This window comes from Kryptolebias marmoratus, linkage group LG3 (assembly GCF_001649575.2).
Source record: "Kryptolebias marmoratus isolate JLee-2015 linkage group LG3, ASM164957v2, whole genome shotgun sequence".
Lineage (NCBI taxonomy): Eukaryota > Metazoa > Chordata > Actinopteri > Cyprinodontiformes > Rivulidae > Kryptolebias > Kryptolebias marmoratus.
Window position 1 is genome coordinate 8,772,478 of NC_051432.1, and position 10,858 is coordinate 8,783,335.

General features: G+C 42.7%; 2 protein-coding genes across 2 annotated transcripts in view; one reads left to right on the top strand and one right to left on the bottom strand.

Moving 5' to 3' along the window:
* Positions 1 to 254: 254 nt before the first annotated feature.
* On the bottom strand, positions 255 to 2,410 carry LOC108231129 (zinc finger BED domain-containing protein DAYSLEEPER-like). Its single transcript, XM_017408015.3, has 2 exons — positions 899 to 2,410; positions 255 to 710 (listed from the first exon to the last, which is right to left on the bottom strand). The coding sequence occupies exons 1-2, from the start codon at positions 1,734 to 1,736 to the stop codon at positions 280 to 282; spliced, it is 1,269 nt and encodes a 422-aa protein (XP_017263504.1). The 5' UTR covers positions 1,737 to 2,410; the 3' UTR covers positions 255 to 279.
* Positions 2,411 to 5,880: 3,470 nt separating this feature from the next.
* Positions 5,881 to 10,858, top strand: part of klhl5 (kelch-like family member 5) — a 29,926-nt gene continuing 24,948 nt past the window's right edge. The window contains 2 exon segments of the mRNA XM_017408003.3: positions 5,881 to 6,241; positions 6,244 to 6,541. Coding sequence (XP_017263492.2) covers positions 6,025 to 6,241; positions 6,244 to 6,541 — 515 coding nt within the window. The 5' untranslated portion in view covers positions 5,881 to 6,024.

The window sequence follows — 10,858 nt, forward strand, 5'->3', positions numbered from 1 at the left end:
ATAACTTTTATAAAGATATTTTTTGTTTTATCAAAGTTACATACTGCATCCTTAACTCTGCTGTTGAATGATTGTAGCTACTTATACATAACATACATAATAAAGAAATCTGACATTCAGAGGCCCAACTGCATGTGTTTCAAAAATAAAATTACTCAACTGGAAGCAGTTTCATAATATGCCAAACCTTTAGAAAACTTCAATGGCAAAACTCGAGAACAAGGATAACCATGTAGTTGAACAGTGTTCAGAATAAAGTAGGTGATACATAAAATTAGTTTAAAGTAAGGTTTCATTGCACTTCAGAAAAATTAGAGACTGCAGCATTTTTGCACCTAAACGTGCACGATGGGGTCTCATTACAATGCCTCCTCGACTAAAAACCCTTTCCACTGGTGCAGAGGAGGCAGGGACGGATAGCACTTTCAAAGCCAAATTGTGCAGTTGAGGATATTTGGACTGGTTTTCTCCCCAGAAGGCAAGAGCATTGTCACTGTCACAGTCTTTAATATCATTGAAGTATTTGGTTAATTGGGTTGCAATACTTGAATCCTGGACAGAGGACCTGTGCTTCTTATGTGCCTTGTAGCGTGACAGAAGTCGAGGGCATTTGACTGGTGGTGAATCACTGGTTGGATCCACATTCCTGGCTTCTGAGCACTTATCATCTGTACTGTCCGTCATGTTCTCCACCCCAAGGATCAATGTGTCTGAAAAACACAAACACGATGACTGTGTTAGTTTTCAAGAACTTTGAGTGTACAAGATAATGTTGATGACAAAAGACTATAAATTCCACTTTATGTTTAAGACTTTATGTGCTACAAATTTGAAACATTTTAAGATTTATAATTTTGCAAATAAGACATTTTTTCCAGCAAAGAAAATGCATACCAACCTGTCAGTGTCTTCTTAAGTTCATCTCTGAACTTCTTCACCGACACTGCATTTCCTCTGTTGGTAACATCTAAATCCACCCAGCTTAAGCCAAACTGTGGATCCAGCATGGTAGCAAAGAAGTACACGTCATGGTTAAAAGGTTCCTCTCTTCCGCTGTCTTTGGCCATGTTTGTTTTTGTAAAGATTCCAGAAAATCTTTTCGCCAGAGACTGCTGGAGGGCTCTGACCAACGGCTGGCACTGCATGCGGGTCTCCTCCATCTTGAGGAGGTGTGTGTTCAAGTCCAGCACAGTTGGAACCACCATACTAATAGTCACTGATGTTTCCCCTTGGGTCAGCTCTGTTGCTTCAGCAAATGGAGAAAGGACTACACACAGCTCCTTTAGTTGGTTCCACTCCCGCGCACTGAACACCACATCCTCATAGTCTTTGCTGCACATTTCACTGAGTGATTTGTGTTCTAGAGTTGTAAGGGCCTGTACTTGTTTAAATGTACTGTTCCAACGAGTTGAATTTGCAGCTGGAACACTTTTATTGGTGCCAAATGCAGCCTCAAACTTATCTTTAAATTGCGAGCTGCTATGTAAAAGGGTTGCAAACTTTGATGTTTTTGCTATAGTGCGAGAAATGGTCTTGACCTCCTTCATACCATCATGCACAACTAACTGGAGAGAGTGTGCAAAGCAGGAAAGACGTTCGCCAGATGACCATGGTAAGTCAATGTCTTCCTCTGAATTAATGTCCTCCCACAAGTGCTCGTCATCTAAATTATCCTCTTCACTGTCACTGTCATCAGATTGCTGTTGGGGCATGTGTACTTTAAAAGCACATTTCATATTGGCTGCATTGTCTGTTATGATATAGCTAATTTTGTCACGAATATCATATTCCTCGGTGATTTCCTCAAAGGCAGACGCAATGTGCTCTCCAGTATGCCTCCCTGTAAAACGCCTACAGTCCAGCAGGTAGGATCCAAGTGCATACGAATCTTTAGATTTGTAGCACACATGAGCAGTCACCCCAAGAAAAGAGCGCAGCCTGCGATCAGACCAGAGGTCAGTTGTTAATGACACAGACCGCTGGGTCTTCAGTTTCTCCAAGACAGTTTCCTTGACTTTTCTGACCAATTCTGGAATTCGTCTCTCAGAAACTGTTTTTCTAGAGATAGGTGTGTATTTACTGTCCAGGACTTCAAGAAAGTGTTTAAAGTGCCCATTTTCCACGAGTGAGAGGGGCAGACAACATCCAATGATCAAATCTTGAACAATGGCTTCACTGATGGCTTGCTGCCTTGGCGATTGTGGGCTGTAGAGTTGGACTTTCTGTGTAAATAACGATATTGTTGGCTGTGTGACATCACTCTGTTGCCCTGCCTTGTATTCCAGGAACCTAATAAATAGGACATAGAAATCAGTTTATCTGGTCATATGAACATCAATTACATAAAAAAACAACCTTAAAAATAAGTAGGAACTTTACAAATACATGTCAAATATGTGTAATGTAGTGTTACTGCATAGAAACGCATGTGGGTAAACAAAATGCAAATCAATGGTATTTTGGCCATCACATTTTGAAATGGATAAACAATTTAAATGACTGATATGGTATGAACCCTACAGAGTGAACTGGTAAAATGTTACTTATTGACCTGAAATTGTAAATGGTAACATAAAAATGTGGTCTCTAAAAGTAATTTGCCTATATCCATACAAAGCAACTAATTTAGTAATTTTCATAAGGTGAGACATATCACTTAGTCTCTTCACTCTCTGCTTATATCTATAAACTAGTTCCCACAGCCAAACAACGGAGCATCACCTCCACATCTTATCTTCAATGTCAGGAGCTATATCCAGCTGACATGAACTAAGGTCAATGTAACTTATTATTAACTACATAGCTTTTTGTTGTCTGTCTCATAATTGTTTTTCATAAGAAAAAAAAGAACTTAGGAACAAGTTATTATATGTCCAGTCGACTCAGCCTCTCAAGGTTAACTGTATTTGCTTACTTCCCTTAATAATGTTAATTGTAGGACCAATGCAAGAAAATACTACTTATTTAAGGTTAAGCAAATCAGGTTTGGAACATTAATAAATTATACATATATTTATTTTATTAGGTAGTAATAATGGCTTTAGAGACAGTGGGGTTACTAATACCCACCAGCACAAGCCAGCACATGCTGACGTAACCATTACATTCTGTCATGGTTACTTTAAAAACATAACCATGTAAAGAACGTTAAAGAACGTAACCTTATTATGGTTATTAATAAACATAGGTAGAGATGTCCACATCAGTCTCCTCCTTCATGAAAAGTATTAGACAAGAACCCAAATATATTACGATTATCTATTCAGACTTTTATTTTTGCTCTGCTTCCCCCTATGTGCTGCGATCCACTCATGAAGCCGACAGAATTACGGAGACATATTCAGGAAAGCTGTAATTAAAACAGCGTTGTCCATGAAAAACACAAATCAACACTTCTTTAAATTAAATCAAATCAAATCAATAATGTCCGACATGTTTTCGCCAACACTACTGGTGGCAATAACTTGTGGATCAAGCTAGGTGGCAAATAGCGGATAAGAAAGGAGAACATTCACCCTAAAAGATAAAGTATACATATATAACTTAAGCTAACTTAATATGTGTAGCTCGGTATTAACGTTAGCAATACCGAGAAAATTGCTAACGTTAACTAGCTAGTTTTCCTAGCATCACTTTTACATGTAGCTTACCTTTCTTTGTGCTTTCTTTCAAGGTGTCGATAAAAGTTGGACGTAGTCCCCACCGTCTCTGATAATGAAGAACTGCAGAACTTGCATTGCGCTGTATGCTTTTTTTTCAATGTTGTTTTACAAATATATTCTTTGTGATTTAAATAGCCGAATTTTATAACCGATGATTTGGCCGACATCTCAGACAACCACTTGTGACTTTCAATTGAAGTGCTGCAGCCCGCGCAAGGTGAAAAGGGGTGGGCGGGACAGCAGTTTAAAAAACAACATGCATTTACCAATGAGAATGGTTATTGCTTGGATTTGAATCAGTAGTGCATCCAATAAAAATAAGGATCTTAAAGAAATTGATAATATTCTGACGATTTAGCATTATTTCCACAGTTGCGGTCTTGACCGGTCTTGAAATAAAATGCCGAGTCCTCAGCGCCCGAGACCGAGACAAGACTGAGATCAAATGCGGTCGAGTCCGAGACGAGACCGAGACCATCAAGAAATGGTCTCGAGACCGGACTCGAGACCAAGACCGGATCCGAGAACCACAACACTGCTGCTTCGTCTGCCAAAATAACATAAAGCGAGCCGAGGAGGGTGTGATGTGGGTGGAGGTGGGCAACAAAATAATGTGCGTAAGCTAGAGTACAGATCTTCGAACCATGCACATGAAAATAAGCCATGATTGCTGGAAGTAAATTCTCAGAATTCAGAGAGACTGCGATTGTAAAATTATTGTATTTTTTGCAATTCACCTCAATTCAGTTTATTTATAAAGCGTCAGTTCACATTAAAAGTAATCTCAGGGCACTTTTCAAAAACATTCACATGCATTATAAAAGCCAGTTAGTAAAAGTTATCTATCTAAGGAAGCCAACAGATTGCTTTGAATCTTCACTTTGTCTCAATCTCCCATCCTGAGCAGCGCACTGGCTAGGCTACAGTGGAAAGGAACAGCTCTCTTTAAACAAGAAGAAACCTGCAGCAGAACCAGAACCAGGCTCAGGATGTGCAGCCATTTGTCTCGACCGGCTGGGGTTGGAGAGGACAGGAAAGAGACACAGATAAACACAGAATGGCTGGTCCAGGTGGAGTTTCTATGGGAAGAAAGACAAAGAAAAATACACGTTAATGATAGAAATAATTACAAATACAAACATGGAGAGTAGAGAGAGTAAAGACAGCAGCAGAGGGAGGAAATGTGATCAGTTTGTCCTCTAGCAGTCTAAGCCTATAGCAGCAGAACTAAGGGATAGATCAAGAAACCCAAACCAACCCCAACTATAGGATTTATCAAAATAGAAAGTCTGCCTGGTCTTAAAAGTAGACAGAGTGATAGGTTTATGGACAGAAACTGGACGTTTGTTCCACAAGAAAGGAGCCAATTTGGAATTTGGAGTTGCCAAATGGTTTCAGTGAGATACTTCCTTTGTGGAAACAGGTTTGCTCACTCCTTTACTTGTCCTGTGCACTCTCTAACTCTGTGAGCATCTGCAAAAGAGCCACACTCCTCTTGACTGCATCATCTCTATTCCAGTGCAATGCATATAACATGTTCAAATTCAGTCTGAAGTTCAGACTTTAAGATTTGCTGCTATAGACCATCCCATCCTCTTAAACAGGCTTCACAACCTGGTTGGTCTTTCTGGCACCGCATGTAAATGGTTCAAACCATGTCTCTCTGACAGACGATTTTCTGTTAGAATTAATCGACACACATCGAAAGACTACAAAATTAACCGCGGTGCTCCTCGAGGTTCAATTTCAGGTCCAACACGTTTTAACCATTATGTGCTTCCTATTAAAGACACCATTTTCCAGAGTTGAATATAATGTATTCAGTCTAAAATCTAAAACAGTCAACAGGAATAAATTATGACATTGGAGAAACTATTTCCCTAAGTTAAATAACTGGCTGATCAACATTGTAGGTGAGCTGAAATAACTGAAAATGAAATGGCAACTATTTAATAAAACTGAAAACTTCCCAGATCAAAAAATGAGTGAAATTGTAGTTAATTCTGTTGTTGGTAAGTTTATTCTAACAGTGGATGCTAACACCGCTGAGCTTTTTTAATTAGCCTGTTATTAATAATTTTGGTTTGTTTGTTTATGGCTGCAGACGACATATTTGTGTTTGAATGTAACTTTAAATCGTCCTGGTGGCAGATGTTTAAGTCTTGACGTTAACCTCTGAGTGCACCTCCTCCTCTCTCCTCCTCCTCCTCCTCCTCTCTCCTCCATATAACTCCGCTTTATCCGCCTCGCTCCCTCCAGTCTCGGTTAACGGGCGGTTTAGCAGCACGCAGACGCGCGCGCAGCTCCAACGGCAGAGCGGCTCGGGAACCGTCCCCGCCATTTCCTCGTGTCGAGCCCTGGAATGTCGAATAGTGGCTCGAGCTCTTCCTCGCGGAAGGAGTTCGACGTGAAGCAGATCCTCAGGATCCGATGGAGGTGGTTCGGTCACCCCGCGGTTCCTCCGCCCCACTCCCCGCCGCCACTCGGAGAGTACTTCAGCGCGAGGAGAACGGCAGGCAGCGCCACGGACGGACCCTCCGCTAGCGGCAACTTCAACTCCGGCGGCGTGAACCCGGGAGGCGCGGGGGTCCGGTAGGAGCGGCAGTCGGAGCCACGGGGAACTCCTGCACCCGCTCCGTCAGCCAGCCAGAGTGCAGGAGCTCCGCCGCGGGGCTCTCGTGGGTGTCCCCGCCGCCTCGTCGCCGCGCACGCCCGGCGACAAACAACATGGAGCCCCCCGGTGAGGCCCCGGTGCCCCAGCTGGCAGTGGAGCCCTCGGCTCATGCCGGGGTTCAGGAGGAGGTGGAGGCGGCGGCGGCGGCGGCGGCGGCGGCGGGCGCCGAGAACAACCATCCGGAAACAGACTCCAGCTCCTGCAGGTAGGATGGAGACAGCAGGGCTGCTCAGTCTGTTAGGGTTTCAGCAGAAAGTTAACATTAGCAGCACTATTAAGAGTCACATTCTTCTTGCAACTTTACTGAAGTTTCCCAACACCTTAGTTGACGTTTCTTCATGGTGGTCAAATCACCGTGTGTGTAACTTTGTCTAATGAGATCATCCTCGCCTCTCTTATCACTCACCATCAAAAGCAAATTACAAGTAATGAATAAGCAACCAAGTAAAAGGTTTTTCTTAAAATATGTAGCTGCTAAACTGGAGAGTAAATCGTGGCCGACTGGTTTTGGGTGGGGTCTATAAATGCCTTCCAACCCTGAGTAGAAAAAAAGGTACATCTTTGAACATAAGCTGAGCATCTCATGGCATGCTGCACATTAAATGTATGATTTGTTTTCACTGTCTGTCTGGAGCTTTTATGCACGTTTGTGTGCACACACAGCACAGGGTGTGTGCCCAGCTGTGGTAGTGTTTATTTAGCCTTGGACACAGAAAAAAATAAAGCAATTACTGCAATCTTTCCTGCACATGTTCAGGTGTCTTTGTTTGTTGTAACGCGGCAATAAGTGTCAAGAAGTGAAGCCTTGTTTTATTTCTTCCATGTTTACCACATGGGCAACGTGATGCATTTGAAAAGGCATGTTTATGTATTTAAAAAATGAGTGTTTGAGGTTCTTTTATTCTAAGCCAGTTGATTGTCATTGGTAATGTTTTCATCTGAGTCAAAAAGAGAAAATAGAGAATTGTGAATTTCATTGTTATGCGAGGCTTGTTGTCTTATCGTTAGCGATCATCATTGGTGTCTTGGCAGGGCTGCCAGAAATTAAATGACTTTACACAAATGCATACACACATTTCACTGGTACAAAATGTATGGTTTCAGTGGATTTGGAGCATGTACATGCATGCAGCCACCTCCCTGCATGCTTTATGGTTGCCATACCAACACAGATATTAGTTTTTTTGCTGCACACATGTGCAGCTATGAGCATGTTTTTTTTGTGTGTGTGTGTCTTTCTGTATGTGACTTATTCTTTCCCTCAGAGAGCATCTGTGTATGCTATGATACTCTAAGAACCCGGGTGGCAGAATCCCAAATGGGATCATGGGAAAGGGTGCAGACAGAATCCCAGAGTGTCTGAAGACTCTGCTGGGCTCAGTCCACTCATCTCCTCCTCTCCATTTCACACCACACCAAGCTTTCCCCCCCATTTAATTCTGGTGTGCCTCATTTACTTACCCTCTCCCTCTCCTGCTGTCCATCTCTACCCACTCTCAGCCCCTTCCTTTCTTTTTTATGTAATGTGTGTAAGTGTATAAGAGAATAGAGGGAGGGAGAGAGCGAGAGGGAGGCTGAATGACAGCTGGGTGAGTGTCCTTGCCTGGTGCAGGGCTTAAAAGAAATCTGGCTGGATGGTGAGACACTCTCTCTTTTTGTCTCTCCCTGTCCATGTTGAGTGGTTGCCAGGCTCAGCTAAGGGGACTGGAAGACAGCTTTCTCCCACTTCAAAGCCATCCCCTCTGGCAGTATTTAGCCACACCATTCATCTGCATACACACTTGCAAAAACACATGCACACAGGCTTGCACACTTGAGGGCAAGAACGCAAGCCAAAAAGCATCCTCAGAGGGTTAGAGCTGGGTATGGAGGAGAGGAAATGGATGGATGGATGGATGATGATACGAGGTGGAATGAAGTGGGTGAATGATGAGATTAGCTGGAGATGTAAAACTACAGACAGGAGACAGTTAGAGGAGACAGCGGCAGAGTAAATATGACTCTTGCTGTTGCAATTCAGCAGCCAGCTCGAGGCGAAAACACACAAAACTGTGCACACCACATGCACAGTTTGTTTGATTTAAAGATATTTTTCTGTGTTTTGCAGCAATCTCATCACGATGTGGAGCTTCATGGATTTTAATAACGAGTTTTGTCTTTTTCTACGACGAAATGCAAGCGCAATATCCACCCATCTTGTAGTGCTGTTTCAGCGACACTCACTGACAAAACAAGTTAAGCACCCAAACATAGTGATGGAAAACAAATGACACTGCACACGTTGAAAGGTCATGTGACTGTATTGAAGTTATTTCAGTATCAAACAGACAATAGAGTTGGCAGTACGGGCACGCTGCTGGTCCCATATCAGTAGGGTGTGGCACCCCCTTGGGCCTGCATGCAAGCAGTGATTTGGTGCAGAACAGGGTTATACAGTCATTGTATCCTCTCCTGCAGCAAATGGGCTCACAGATGTTGTGACTGGCTCTCAAAATCCAGCAAGTCGGCTGTAGTTGGAGCTGATGTGTCCCACACATGTTTGTTTGGGAAAGGATCAGGGGACCTGACTGGCTACAGGAGCACCTCAGCATGACACAGGCAGTCCATAAATATGCTTGTTTAAAGACTGTACCAGGGCGCTGTCTCAGGAGGCGTAGGACATTAGGACACAAGATGTCACTGACATATCACTGAGCAGTCAGGGTCTCCTGAATCACTAACAGAGGTGACCTGAAGTCATAACCTGTGGTTCGTCATGATGCCAGGGGTAGTGCCAGTCTGTCTCTACAAATTTGGCAGGATTGGTCCTCTCCTCTTACCGCCACCGTATATATGCGCATACAGTGGTCATCCATGGTGATACAGAACTCGGGTTCATGAAACAACTCCACCCGTTGTCCATGCCTCCAAATGCAGATGCTTCTGCTCTGGTGTTAATGGCAGTCTGCATATGAAACCGTGAACCAGAGGTCCACCTGATGCTGGTCCTTGAGACACAATGCAGGGTGATTGGGTGCGTTGTAAAAAGTCCAATATCTGTATCTGGATGGCAAGGGCAGATGTCACTGGGTTCTGTAGTGCTTGGTGCACAATGTGATTATCTTCTCATGGTGTGCTCTGTCATGGGTGACCAGAACCTTCACGATGCCTGAATGTGCCCCATGTACCCACTGGTTTGAACATCTGGCCGCTTGCCTTGCAGTGGCGCAATCTGACCGCCTGGCCTCATTCAAATCCACAATATGACTCCTCAAGCTGTCAGGTGCTGGTAATGCTATCTAATGCATCTACGAGGCATCCTCTGTGCCTGGTGACATTCACTCACTGTTTTGATGCTCTGGTAACTACCTGATAACAATGTCGTTCTGCTCGTGTTGCCACCATTTTGGCCTCTGGCGCGTGTTTTGATCACGTCGTCTCTACTTGCAAATCAAATCATTTACATATCCGTTATTTGTCAACGTGTGGAGCAAAATGCATTCAAATCAGATACCATTCCTACTAAGTGCCTGACTTTTTTGTAGGTGTGTGTAGATAGCCCCTGGGTCTCCACACATTGCTTTTTTTCTTCTGAAAATGACTGGTGTCTAAGAAATGACACCAGTGCTACAAAATGATCAGTTCTAAAGCTGGAACCACTTACATCAGGGACTACTGAGGAGTAGTCCCTGATGTAAGTGGTTATAAATAATGATCCTGTTTATTGAGATTATTTATGTAAGCAAGGTTAATCATTAAAAGTGCAATATAATATTAACCCATGGTCAGTTTTTAAATATGTCTAATTGCAGTCAGAGTCTCAAAATGCACCAATGTGGACACCTCCTTCTCAGCACTGTGTTGATAAGAAAGAGGTCTAATTCTTTTTTAACAATATGACTAAGTTTTGTGCTGAGTAGGTAGGAAAAGGGAGGAGGGTTATGGAGCTGAAAACAGCTGTCTCCTGTGGCTGGAGGAAAAGGCTGCTGAAAATACTAAACACAGACAAAAAAATGTTGTCAACTTTATTGAGCTGTGAACAAATGCAGAGTCGGGTGAACATTTGTCACAAGTAATTTGATCACTTTGATTGTATGAATCCACAGCTGTTGTAAATTTGTAACATTTCCTAAGGAAAAACTGCATATACATTAATTTTACTTTAAAAAATAACTAATAATAAGATGGATTTCTCAGGGATGTTCAACAAATGCCAATTATCCATAAAATAGGAAAATAATGCAGCATTAGTAAACTGGAAATGTGTCAAAATCGTGATCAGAACTGCTTGATCATAACCTGAAAAAAAGGCTCTCGATAAAATGATGGTCCTGTTTTAGCTCACCCTGCACTTTTTATGTCGTGTGAAGTCAAACACCGTGCATTCAGTGACAATAGTTTCCCCAGATTCAGTTTCTCAAGTTGTTTTCTATCTCTTTTTTTTTGAGTTATTTGTTTATTCTTGAGAAAGAAATTGTATCATCCTTGAAGTGTGAGTACAGCATTTCATTTCTCTGTGCTGGAGCCCCCCCCCCCCCCCCCC